Raw genomic sequence first — 13,475 nt, forward strand, 5'->3', positions numbered from 1 at the left:
TATTCTTTCAGAGAAGGAATGATGAATTTACTATTGCGAAGGAGTACTGGGCCAGGAAACCTGTGAGGACGTGACCGTTTGGTTGTGCCAGAGCACCAAAGGGTGGCCTGGTTTTAAGGCCGCGTTCCTCACTGGCAGCTGAAAGAAACTGGAATAATACATAACCTTGGTTTCTTACAGCCCCATTCAGATCGCTTTTGGGCCATCTGGCTTCTCCTCCAGGAGTTTGTTGCTTGCTGCCCCTCTAAATTATGGAAGTGGTTGCTTTGCAGCAGCATCTTAATGAATTATTTGGTTCTTCTGCTCACCCCGCGGCCTGTCCTGCTGTTTTTCTCCCAGATGTTTCCTCGGCGGGGACAATTTGACTTTGTATTCAACAAGTCCCCTATCCCTGCTTTGCCATGTCATTTTGAATATTTTCATTTCCCACAGCTTTTTTATATTTGTAGCAAAGAAAAGAGCGTTTAAATAGTGTAACTCGTGCCCAGGAAGGCTTCCAGGGAGATAAAAAGCTTTTCTGTTATGTCAACACTGAGCTCAGCAGAAAACAAGTATATCGACTGAAAAGTTCCTTGTGGAAATTGCTGGTAGACAATGATGGCACGAACAAATATTGCATTTTCTTTCCTGCCCTGGGACACCAGAAGTGCATTGGAAATGCGCAGGCTGCTTCGGGACGCATCTCCAGCCGCTGAAGGTCACTGCAGCTCCGTACACTTCAAAGGACCAAATCTACAGCAGCCAGGAATCTAGTGTTGGAGTGTAAGACGCTGTGCCTGCATAAATGATGGACGTTTTCATGTGTGCTTATATAAAAATGAAAATCTTAAGAGTTGTTTTCACAAATGCATATGAGAAATTGAGTAAACTCGCGAAATACATGTGAATCCTGGTCTGTGCTTGGGATGGATGGATGGAAGCCGGACCCTGCTGATGGACCCACGTGTTAGGGGCAGCGAAACCCTAATATTGTCTGTCTTATAGATACAGGGTTTCAACATGAGTAACTCAAAATGATGACATGCTCCAAGAGAACAGATTGATTTAAATAATTTGCTTTAATATTGTTTTACATCTGCAGTTTTATTTCCCAGAGAAATGGTTCTTGTTAGCTCTTGCTGGGTGGTATTAAAATAATTAAGTACTTTCATTTGCAACCAGATAAAATCTTTACATTAAATGTGATTTTTTTAAAAAAAACTAATCAGAAGATGTTATTTCTTATACAGTTATTTAAGCAAGAATATAGGTTAACGTTTTTTAGGAAGCACAACTTTCACATTTCTTTCTTTTTGCAGAGAATTGTGAAGGGCACAGTTCTTCTGTGGTAAATAATGGGATTTTCCTGCAATGGGGTGAAAGTCCGTTTAGCTGGAAAGTGGATTTCAGCTAAAATACCCAAACCCAGCATTTTAAAATAGGTTTTGTTACATAAAAACTGACAAACATGCTGGATACAAAACGGGGGGGAGACGTTAAGAAAACACGTTTTGCAATTCAAATTGCTAAGATGAAAGTATCATCTGCAGCTAGAGGTGACTGCCGGTCACCCCATCGGTCCGTAAGTTAGACCTAGCAGAGATCATCCTTTCAAACCTCTTTATTCCGGAAGAGGAGCCACCCTTGCACCAAGGTGGGTGCCCCAGCAGGGTCCCCTCTGCGGGTGCCCGTGTCCTTTCAGGTGGTGCCTTTCCAGCACCAAGTCCTTACCGGTGCACGGACACACCAAGCATCACTTTGCCGTTGTCCCAGAGAGTAAATTTTAATCTTGAGAGGGGTGTCATCTCTGCGATCTAACGACAGTCATTCGTGTCACGTTTGCTCTCACTGTTTGCCATTTTAATGAAGACATGAGGCTGAGGTGCTGATGCGTCAAGGCTCAGTGCCGTGACAGCTCTGTGCGATGTGAGACTGGTGAGATGGCAGCTGGGTGGGAAGCGCAAGTACTCCGACTCCTACGGTGCTTCGGAGCATCCCCACCGGGGAGGAGGAGCGATGCACCCCCTTGCTCCTGCCAGCAGCCTCAGCCGCTTGCTTTCTGCCTGCCAAAAGCTCCCCCAGACTGCCGCTGCACGAAGGCGTCGGGCGCTGTCGATGCAGCGCGGGCGGACGCTGCGCGGCGCTTCGTCGCAGCCCAGACAGCCTGCAACTGAATTTGCATTGAGTTTGCTAGCCAGAGCAAGGCAGGGAAGGCCGAAGCGCTGAAAACCTCTCGTCCCGAGTCTCCCTGGAGTTTGTAGAGCAGCTGTGAGCCCGCGGGCACGACGCAGCGGGCTGGGGCACCGGTTGGCTCGCCAGCGTGGGGCCGGCAGGCGTGTGCAACAGGCACAACAGGAATGCACACCTGCACCCTGCTCATTAAAGCGATGAGTAAGCGGCTCACAACCGCACCGCCGGGATAAACAGAGGCTGGTAGGGGATGCTTGGCCCCTAATGACAGGCTTTGGCGCCTGCTCTGCTGAGTCCGGCGTTGCTGCGGGGTGGCGGAGGCGACCGCTGCCGGAGCGGGTCCCTCCCGGGGTGGCTGCGAGGAAAGGGGGGTGACGCTGAGCATCAGCCTCCACCCCCGGCACAGCGGCGCTTTCGGCCGGAGCTTGGCGGGGCCGCACGCCCAGCGCTGGCGCCGGCCCCATGGAGGCCTGGCTCGACGGTTGACACTGCGCTTCTGCCTACCACGAGGTTTCTTCCCCTTCGTCACCCCACGATGGCTCACAGCCCTGGTTTCCCTGTCCTGGTGCCTATAGCTGGCTTTACATCGTGCCACTGGTGGGTGGCAAATCCAGTACCAAGAGGGACAGAGGGCTTTACACAACGTTTTCTTACGCTGTTTGTCCCAGTAACAGGTGGTTAGCATGGATGAAAATTCCCCTGACTGCTGCTGGAAGCCTTTAGCAGCGTTGCCCTATGTGTCCCGGGAGGGTAAAGCCATGCGTGGGCTGCCATGCTGCCCCGAGCTCTGCAAAGCTTCCCGGGGCCGTCTCAGCTCAGGCGAAAACCAGTCTAATTCAGCAGACAAGGTTCTGAGCTTTGCTGCGTCTTTGTTCTGAGGGTGCAGCGTCTGCTTCAGAATAGGTAGTGGAAACATTTCCTCTCTTAGGCTGCTTTTGAAGTTGTGTCATTACTTTTTCTTAATGAAACATGCAAATCCTGTAAATGCTGCGGTTGCATCTTGGGGAATTCAGTCCTGACACAGCTCCGGTTGTAAGTATCTAACTGGCATGTAATTTAGGGCAGAGCCATCCTCACTACCTTTTTCCTCCTGATTTCCTATGGCTCAGAATATATTTTTCTAGTGCTGGACTGCTGGGAAGCCCACTCGGTAGCAGTCCTTTTAGGCATACCATGGCAATAGGGGGAAAGAAAAGGCTGTTTTTTATTAAACAGTGAAGCTGAAGATGATTGTAGTGGTAAGGCATGACCTGCTGTTGGCAGATTGCCACGGGAGGGTTTTGACAGGCCAAGAAGAAACCTCCCGCCTTGGCCACTCACGGGCCCATTCAATGACGCCGAGTTGCATCTGCTGAGATCACTTCTCACTGCGCTTCTGAAGGCTTCACTTACACAGGATTTATACCTTTTGCCTCCAAAATAGTAGAAAACTATTCAGTATCAGCATTACACTCTTTCTGGAAAGCTCGTGAGAGCAGTATTTCATGGGTTTATTTTTAACTGCAATGCTCACTGCTTCAGATTTACATCCTGGCAGCAAATTTATTTTCCCTTTTTAACCTTCTCAGCATGCACAGATGTCCCAAACCCCTCTGGTGAGGGGCACTGCACCCACGGATGGGCTGTGTCAGCCCTTCTGCACCCTCGCATGCCGCTGCCGCCTGATTTTGCAGTGATTTGACAGGCGACACGCAAGTGAAGAGCATGCCCGAATGGCTGCTGTAGCCAGATGGCTGAAGACACATGTTGTAACCACAGTCTGTGCAGAAGGTAAAATGAGCTGAAGGGTTTTTTTATCCTGTGTGGAGATGGGGTGAGCACGGCCTGGCCATCAGCATCAACTCCTGGGCAGCCAGCAGGCAACTGCCAGCATCGCCCTCCCCCAGCTGCCCAAAAATTCAAGGTGGAAGAGGTAAAATCTGACCATTTTCAGGTAAACACAGAAAGGGGCCGGGTTACCCTTTAGGGCCGACCTGTGCAAGCAACAGGCATCGGTCTCACTCCTCTGGCACCGGCAATGCAGGAGAAGTTCAGCGTAACGCTTTCATTGCGCAAGTTCTACCGAATGGCATCTCCAGCCAGCGCCGCAGGTGGTGAAAAGCAAGTTTCTGGGTAAAACAACTAGATCCCGTGCTGCAAGGGGGGATAAATACCCTTTATTCCACACCCTTTCCTGCACCCTAAGCAGCCCAGGAACCGTGGCCCCTGTTGGACCTGGCCTGTTCAGCATCAGAGCACTAAAAATATTTCAAAATACCTATCGAAATTGTTTAGCGTGCTTCGGTCGATAAGCCACCTAACCTACAGGCGGCATATTCAGGCCAGCACCCGGATGCATGTGAAAGTGACGGTAGCCACTGCAGCACTTACTGGCATTTCAGAGGTTAACTTGAGCTGCCCGAGGAGTCTGCTAACGCTACTATGGGGCTTTGGCAGGGGTCTGAGCCCCGATCTTCCCATGTTTGCATAAAACATGAGCGGCAGAGCCCACAGACAAGGCACTTCAACGCCTGGGGTGCGTCAGCTCTGCACCCTTGACGCTGGGACCCCTTCGCAGCACAGGGCAAAGCTCTGGGGATCCCCTGGAGCTTTTAGACTTCCAGCCTTCAAGTATCGCTACCCTGGGGCTTTCTTTGCCTCAGCCCATGTGCATCTGTCAACCGGTCGGAGCTATCTATCTGGAAGGAATCACCATCATCATTATTCTGCACACTGTGACAAATTCTTTTATGTTTTCATGAAAAAAACCCACATGAAATGAGTATTTGCCAAGCCCAGCTGTGGAAGTCAGGCAGATTTTCAAGCATGCACCGGCATAAAGGTTAAGCACTCAGTAATTCAAGTGTCTTCTACATACAGTAATAAACCGTCTTATGGTGTATCCAGGAGCAGCTGATGCCCGTGCTTATCAAATGGAACTGTCTTCTAAAATTATTTTCTGTTCATGAGACTTAGAGAGAGAACGATGTTTTCAAGTTAACCTAACTCGGAGCTGACGACTTCTGTCTCTCAAGCTTTTTCTACTGCTTTAATTACAACAACACTTTAACGCTTGCAGTAGAAAACTGCTGAAAATGCATTTCTTCTGTTGCAAATGATGCAAAAAATGCCTTTCGCAGATGTTTGATGTCACAGATGTTCAGTACCGCAAAGCTTAACCAAAATACACCCTAAAAAAGAGGTGTGACAATGAAAAAAATATCGCTTACACTCGTAACTTCTCAAAGACATACAGAACACGTACATGAACATAGTGCTGAGTTCAGTATGACTGCAGCTTTACTGATGTATTTGCAGTCAGTACAACAGAGTCACTCCTGCAACACATATGCACATACAGCTGACAGACATTTGGATGGTCTACCCGAGTTCACAGTTTTTATTAAAGCTCCCTTTTAATGGCCAAGAAGTAAACAAAACAATCCTGCCCACAAACCTGAAGATGAGCAGCATGTCCCAGCGATGCCTTCGGGCACTGCTGCTTGCTGTCCCCAATACAGAGCTGTATTACCACTGCCCGGTTATCTTTGCAGAGACATCAAGGGCCGTTTGACTTGCAATATCAATCAGTTCAGGCAAGTTAGGCATCTAGCTGAAGTTGTAGAGGTGCCCATGTCCCACTGAATAGTCTGAAAACTCATTTTTAGCTCTTCTCTATGGCTATACCCAACCCAGCAGATGCTCTTCTCTGTTCCTAACAGGGCTTAAATTAAATGTAGGAACCCGAGTGAAGCAAGCTGCACGCGGAGAAGCCAGCCCACTCGGTAAAGTGTCGCGCACATTAAGAGGGAATTACTGTAAAATACCATTTTATTTTTTTTTAACCATCATGTAGAAATAGAGGTCAGTGGAAGCCAGAGGGCATTTGCCCCAGTTATAAGCAGCCTGTGCCGGATGTGATTTAGCTGATGCCATTAGCCCGGGAGAGACCCAGAAGGCTCTCTCCTAGGAAATGCTCCGTAAGAATCGCTCCATGCTCAGATGCAGCATTTGCAGGCCTGGATGTCGGCAGGGTTTTGTTTGTTTGCTTGTTTTAAAGACGCTTTTTAAGCAGAGCTAAAATGCATTCATACCAGAGCAGCTTTAACGGGTACACAGAGCGAGCGGAGCACTGTCTCGCAGGCAAGCACACACCAAACCGCAGTGTGCATTTTGTAACATCATCCGGGCAGGCTCGGAGGCTGTTTGTTTTTCCCCTTTGTCTTAAAACACAATTTGGCAGCCCTCAGTGGCCAATCCATCCCCTGGAGTGTGCAGCTCCCTGCCCAGGAGAAGCAGCAGCCGCCCTTACAAAGACCTCAGATGGTCTTTTAATTCGGCAGCGATTTAATTGCAGCTCTTGCTCCAGGACAGTTTCAAAGAAGACCGCTCAAGGGTCCTGACTACAAAGAGCTTTGGAGCGGGCGTTTTGACAATAAACTGTTCTCACCATTGTTCAGGCTCCCCCTTTCCGAAGGCAATGAGTCAACTCCACCAGGACTGGCAGGGAGCCTCCAGCTTCTCAAAAACTGGGTAATGGGATTACGGGAGCAGCTCACAGGGCTTTCGCTCTTCGCTGCAAAGGAAACCTCTGCGCTGTAAGAACTTTGTGTGCCTCTTTGTGGCCTTCTGGTTAAGAGCATCTCTTGAGGGATGGGTTGGAGACCATCTGGTAGGAAGCCTGGGCTATCTCAGGTGAAAAACTACAGAGGGACAAAATACGAATCCAAGAGAAACATGGACAATTTTAAACCCCTCTTGGATAAGTTATTCTTCAGATACAAAGGAACGATAAAGGAAAGGCAAAAAGCTTGCATTTTACCATTTTATGGTGGCTCCACAAGCAGAGAAGAAATAACACATTATATATTTGCTCTTAGCAAATATACAGACTGTAATATTTAAGAATGTGTTTGCTCCAAGCTGTTTATCGAGTCAGAAATAATTTTCACTGAGAAAATCCGTGTGTGGTATTTAATCCTGTAAAGACTTAGGTTAGGATATGCCTCCTCTCTGAGAGGAGAGGACACTTCTTTGCAGCTTTCATTCCTCCTTGCAGAGAAGATGGTCCAATAATGGGATGTAGTCCTAGAGGGGCATCAAAATTTGTCTCTGCTCATGCAGTAGCGGTCGACAAGGGAGGAGCAGAAATGAGGAAAAACGCATGCAAACCCCTTGAGTCTAAAAGTAGATTTAAAAGATTGTACCGACGAGGACTCCAGGGCTTGTCAAAGGGAAGGTTGCCACCCCTACATCAATGCCGCCGGTTCCCTTGAGAAGATCAGCCTTACAGCTCCTGCATGTCTTTATGCAGAGATTTATTAACTGCAGTTATACAACATGAACTTCAGGATTCATCTCCTTGAGATATTTATTTTAATTAAAAACAAACTGTTTGGGAAACACAATACATAGGTCCCTCTACGTTTCCCTCCATCTAGTTTCAGAAGAGCAGTTCTATGGGATACAAACAGTTCTAGGCACCGTGCAGCCTATTAGACGATGTTTAAAGCTCACACCCAGCAATACAGTATTAACTCTAGTAAAGCAGAGCAGGAGTAAGTTTACATTTACGAAAAATGTAACTGAGCTACACGGATGCTTCCAAGAAGGACTTAGATGACAATTAGCTTGAGTTTAAAAGTTAGAGAAGTAAAAAAACAAGTATGCAAATCAAAGTACGCAGCTCTTCACAGTTATCTCAGAGGTGATGGGAATGGTGGCTGAAGACAATCAGCTGCGGAGAGCAGCTGCTCACTAGGTGGAAAATGCCAAAACAACCAGTTTCAGCACCTAAAGGCTACACAGGGGGAGACCTACTCTACCAGGATCGTATCAACGCTTTCTTGGATGAGATCCGACTCCAGTATACATTCATCTAAGTGGTCTTGGGATAAACTGGAGCTCTTCCCCATGCTCTCGTTGTCACAGTAAGGACGAAACCTGGGGGTGGCAGGGCTCTCCAGCCGCTGGCAGCGGCTGTACTTGTGCTGTTTCCCTCTGTGCGTGTACATGTGTTCGAGCAGCTGGCTCTTCCGGAAAAATGCGCGGCCGCAGACGGTGCAACTGATTTTTCTCTTTCTCGAGAAAGAAAAGTTACAGTTCAACTCTACTGGTTCGTGGTCCTTGGAGATGAGGGAGAGCTGGCCGATCTGCAGAGGCTCCAAGTCGCTGCAGCTCGGATGCTCCAGCTGATGCTCGTCCTCCTTGAGGAGGAAGGCCCCGAGCCGGTGGCCATCCCCAGCCTCCCTGTCCTCAGCCAGAGGCTGCACTTCCCCCAGGTCACTGCTCTCCAGGATGGAGGCCGGCACGCCGAACGGCAGCGAGCCCGAGACGTGGGTGTGCAAGTGCTCCCGCAACCCCCCCCGGGAGTCGAAACGCTCCCCGCAGTAGTGACACAGGTGCACCTTGAGGCTGGCCTTAGCAAAGATGGGGCTTGCTACCTCTGGAGAAGGAGGGGTGCAGCTCTGGGACACCACGGGCTCCGAGTCGCACCTCTCCTGCTTTATGGAGACCGAGAGCTTCGGACGCTCTTCTGCTGGCTTGGCGAGAGCAGCAGGCTGAGCAGAGGGGCGAGCGACTTGCTGGTCGAGGGAGCTGTCGTCCAGGCCGATGGCCAGAGAGAGCTGCAGCTGTGGGTGATCGCCCTGGGCAGCAGATCTGCTGCCCGCCTTGGGCAGACTCCCCTTCGCTCCTAAGTGTTCCTTCGACAGTTTGTGTGCAGTCGAGATCTGGATGCCGTACAAGTTTGAAGACTGGACCGGCTCTGGGGAGAACGCTTGGTTCATCTCGATAGCAATATGGGCGAGGTGGTCTGCGTGAAGAAAGCGGATGCCCTCCTCCAGTCGGCTCTGGCTGACGGTCTGCTTTGGCCCTTTCCCGGTGTACATGATATGCAACAAGTAACTAAATATGTCAGGCTGGATGTCTGTAGGCTGAATCTTTATGCATTCGCTGAAACAAGACAGATGATTAAGTACATACAGGGCTCCAAATCACAGTCCTGATCCATTACCTGCCCGTTCATTTGCACTGCCATTTGCTGTTAGAGCGTGTGTGCTGCTGCCTGCCTCCCGGTTCAGGAACAGCACTCCCCGCCAAGACCTGCAGCAGTGCATGTGCCCTGTTTGCACAGCAAAGTGTCTGAGCGTGTATTTATCCCTGTGATTATAAAGACCGTACGCACAACCGCAGCCAGGGATGGTGAGAGTGGCCAGCTCCCGGTCACCCTGTCACTCGCATGCACAGCCAATTGCTGCCGCACCGCACCGCAGTGATGCCATGTGAGCTACGCATAACTGGTGTGCGCCACTCCAGCAATACAAGGCAAAGAATATTTGTGTGTTTAAGTAATAAATTCCGCTGCCGCTACTGTGTAATCTTTATGAGCTTTGCACTCAAGTGTCAGCAAACAACATCTATCAGAAAGGAAGTTAACTGATCTTCCTATTTCCAGCCGAAGGGCTACGCAGCCGATGGCTAACGATTATCTTGCAAAGGTACTGGGGGCCACGACCTGCAAAAAGGAAGGGGAATGGAAAAGCATTTAATCAATTAAAAGCAGCAAGCTCCAGGTCAGAGGCAAGATTAGACCTTGGCACCGCCATCATTATACCTGCAGAACCACTCCTGACCCGGCCGGGTGAAGCATCTGAACAGCAGCTTGAAATAAATTGATGATCTCAGTCTTGGCCCTTATCTGCAAGAATCTGAAGCGCAGAAGCAATAAGGCTACAGCTTCTTGATTGCTTCAAGCCCGTGGATCCTGCTGGAGGGGACAGGCCCACCCAGCAAGCTTGGCTACCACCTAATGCAAAGCAACGGACACGCTGCGTACGGGCAGGAGGTATCTGGATATCCCTAGACTGCAAATCTGTGAGGTTCTTGCTGCAGGAAGACTGTGGTACTTAACGTGTTTATTTTCTCCGGTCACACAAATGTCTCATCTCCAAAATGCGGGGCCTGATGTTGGCATATGCTGACTAAGAGGGTGGTTTTAAAGGACAGCACATTCTGGACTGGGAATGTTTAGAGAGCTGAGGTGTGCGCTGGGTTAGGAAAATAATCTCAGGCCATCTAACATCCCTACTTACGCTCTTTTAGACTTTAATACCTTTGGAAAGGGGAAAAAGCAGAAAGTTGAGCAGAGCAGCTAAAAGGTAGGAGGGCTGTGTGTCCTTACCTCGTCTGATGAATAAATATCATCTTAAAATAGTTTGAAAAAGCAGCGAGCACCGCTCTGTGGGCTTTGAAGTAAACATCTCCAATGGCAACTGTGCAGTCACACAGAAAGCCAAACTCCCGCTGCATGTTCAGCTGCTGGAGGAGGAGGACGCTGTGGCCGGTCGTATCCATGGTGTGCCTGAGAGCAAGAGAACAAGATGTTCATCTCATCAAGAAATCACAGAGCTCCCGAAGGGCCAAACGTGGGTTTCTCACCACTGAAACGAGTCGGTGACCGGCACAGAGCACGGCCTCGCAAAGCCTCTTCCCTCCTCCACACAATCCCTGCACCCCGATTTAATACTTTCTCCTACCGATACCCCCGCCGGTGCCCAAACCCGCGCTCAGTGAGCTCAAAACCTATCCGGGACTTTTCCATGGGCCAGCTACAAGCAGAGCTGTTTCTCCTACAAATCAGCTACGCTGCGGGGTGCATCGGCACTAACTTTAAACATCGCTCGCGTTTTCGCTCTGACCTCGGATCGTGCTTTCCACCGCACCGCTAACTGCGCTCGCCGCCCCTCTGCGCTCCCCGTCCCCGGCGCCGCCGCAGCGGAGGCGCAGGCAGCGGGGGAGCCGCGGGGCTGGCGGCGGCGGCGAGCCAGGCGGCCGCCGCTCACAGAGGGAGCCCTGTGCCGCCCAACAAAGCCCTATTGTGCCGGGCTGAGCCGCCCTTACCCCGCGCTGCCCGGCCTCGCCAGCGGCCCCTTTGCAAATAAATGCTGATATTTGCTATTGTTTCAGCTGAAAATTATTGCGCGGGGATGGGGGGGGGGGTGGCGGGGGGGGGGGGCGCGGCGAGCGCAGCCTCCCGGGGGAGCGTAACCAGCGCCCTCCCCGCCCGGCCCGGCCCCCCGCCGCTCCCCCCGCGCCCGCGCAGCCGCTTACCCGCGCGGAAGCGCAGCGCTGAGCCCCGCTCGGCACCGCCCGCCCCCGCTGCCAGCCCGGCGGATGGGGTGGGCGCTGCCCCCCCGCGCTTCCTGCCGCCGCCGGGGCGGGCTGGGCCGGGCTGGGCCGGGCTGGGCTGGGCTGGCCGCGCCGCCCCCGCCGCGCCGCTTCGCCTGGAAAAAGTGAGCGTGGCCGCTTGCGCGGCTGCTGCGCGGCCCGGCGTGGGGATGGGCGCGGCGCTGCGCGGCTGCCGGCGGCGCTCAGCGCGCTGCGCCCCCGCGGCCCCTGAGGGAGGGAGAGCGCGTCCACCCCCGTGAGGGGTTTTGGGCGGGTTGTTTGCCTCGGGGCTGCCGAGGCGCCTTCAGAGACCTCGCCCCGGGCTGGGGGACTGAGCGTCTTCAGTCAGCCGGTGACAGTGTCATCTGCTGAGCGCCGCAGCTCTGGGTAGAAGTGTTTTTTTGTTTTGGTTTGGGTTTTTCAGCAGAAGAACACTGTAACAGGCGCTTCCCCAGCCTGCCTGCTCGTGAAAATGGACCTGAAGATACGATCTGGCTTTTTCACCGATGTCTGCGGCCTAAGTGCCTGCTTTAACCGCCGGTGAATCCTGCGGACGCACCATTTCTCTCCCCGGCCTCCTCCGATCTCTCATTAATTTTTAAACCAGGGGTTATTTTGGGCGAGAGCAGCTGCGCTGGGCTGGGCCCCCGCTGGGTGCAGCAGGGCCCGGCAGAGGAGGGGGTGCAGGCAGGCGGTGGCCTGTCCCCCCCGATCTGCCGGCCTCCGGCAGCTCCTCCTGGAACGTGGTCCTGAGCCGCAGCCTGCGCTTGGTGTTCGGTGCAATCTTTGAGGCGTCTTTCCCGTGAATTTTATCGAATCGCTTTCTGAACCTGTCTAAACTTCCAGTCCCCGCAGCCTTCTGCTGCCGCCAGGTTAATTTGATGTCCACGGGTTTATTTTTTGGCTGGAAAAGGCAGTGAAAGTCGCTGTTTGTGTGCTCTTGCCATGTTCTTGGTGCAGTTTCAGAGATCTCTCACGCCCACCTCCTCGGTGGCATCTCTCCTGGCTCAGGGCCTCTGCAGAAGACGTTTGGTGCCTTGGATCATCCCTCTTGGTTTTCCCTCAGCGTTTGGTGCTTTGCAGTTCATTTTCCTATTGCATTCCCGCAATTGAAATTTTTTAATTGGGCGGTTCCCGAATCTTTAGGGCAAATAATGCCCCCGGCCCCCCAGGATCCAGCAGTTTATGGGGCTGTTTCCAGCGGTGCCTCGAGGCGGCCTGAGCCTGGGTGGAGCACGGCCACGGGCCGAGAGAAGACAAAGCGTAGGCGCCGAAGTGTTTTGCACCATGCAGTGTTTGCTGCTTATCCCACTGACCAGTACTTTTTTCCATCAGTTTATGTTTTATTTCTGCTATTTTAAATAAAAAGCTCGTTGGGCTCAGGGATCATCTTTCCCTCCTGTGTTTGCTCAGCAGTAGGATTGAGTCGATGGAGCTATAATCCTGCTGCTCCTATAAATATCGGTAGCCGCTTTTCTTCCCCAAAAAGGTTGGCAGTAGGTGGCTCAAGGTTTTGTACTCCATTCTGGGTTATTTAACATATTTATTAACCCGTGTACAGAGTGAGTTGCTATTTGCAGATGGCATGCTATTTATTTAAATGATTAATTATTTACATGTTATTTAGGTTGACTCCAGTCCAAAGAGGACTTTGAAGAGCTTCAGAGAAACTGGAGCCAAAATGATGGAAGTGATGATGAGAAATGAAATTTGGTGTTTCACCTCAGCAGATACAAAGTGATACAGCCTACATGGCTGGGTCAAAAAAGAGAGCAGGACATAATCACACCTATCTTGATGAGCACTTCTGCTCACTCCTCCTCTGTGGCTAGGAAATAATGATTAAAAAAAATATTGGAACGGCAAGTCTGGTGGGAGGGTGCCTAGAGAATGGGGACAGTGTGAAAAAGGGGGGACTGCCCTGTGCCCTGTCTTACCGGAGGTGGCAGAAGCTCCCGGCGTGACGCGCGTGGGAGGGCTGTGTGAGGCTCCGCAAGCCCCATATGGGCCCTCTTTGCTTAGGCTGCCCTGAGACGTGTAAAGAGCCGGAGAGAAAAAGACCCTTGAACCATGAGAAAATCAACATTTGGGTGTGATTTGAAAGCCACGACTAGGTCAGCTTGTGGAGTCTGTTCATTTAACTTGCTATAAAACAGGGA

The 13,475-nt window shown here is 51.3% G+C and overlaps 1 protein-coding gene across 2 annotated transcripts; it reads right to left on the reverse strand.

Moving 5' to 3' along the window:
* Positions 1-7,528: 7,528 nt before the first annotated feature.
* On the reverse strand, positions 7,529-11,281 carry ZBTB25 (zinc finger and BTB domain containing 25). Of its 2 annotated transcripts, none has more exons than XM_059819695.1 (3): positions 11,260-11,281; positions 10,331-10,510; positions 7,529-9,102 (listed from the first exon to the last, which is right to left on the reverse strand). In XM_059819695.1, exons 2-3 carry the CDS (start codon positions 10,501-10,503, stop codon positions 7,965-7,967), a joined length of 1,311 nt encoding a protein of 436 aa, XP_059675678.1. In that variant the 5' UTR covers positions 10,504-10,510; positions 11,260-11,281; the 3' UTR covers positions 7,529-7,964. The 2 variants fall into 2 exon arrangements, with proteins under 2 accessions (XP_059675678.1, XP_059675679.1); XM_059819696.1 differs by lacking the exon at positions 11,260-11,281 and adding an exon at positions 10,848-10,872.
* Between the last annotated feature and the right edge of the window lie 2,194 nt (positions 11,282-13,475).

Source organism: Gavia stellata, chromosome 7, assembly GCF_030936135.1.
Source record: "Gavia stellata isolate bGavSte3 chromosome 7, bGavSte3.hap2, whole genome shotgun sequence".
NCBI classification, from domain to species: domain Eukaryota; kingdom Metazoa; phylum Chordata; class Aves; order Gaviiformes; family Gaviidae; genus Gavia; species Gavia stellata.

What these genes read in the sequence shown, in the direction of transcription:
- ZBTB25 (XM_059819695.1), bottom strand. Translation starts at nt 10,503, where the DNA reads ATGGATACGACCGGCCACAGCGTCCTCCTCCTCCAGCAGCTGAACATG. An exon ending in ATATTTATTCATCAGACGAG is followed by an intron (nt 9,103 to 10,330) that starts GTAAGGACACAC and finishes GTCTTGTTTCAG; the next exon opens with CGAATGCATAAAGATTCAGC.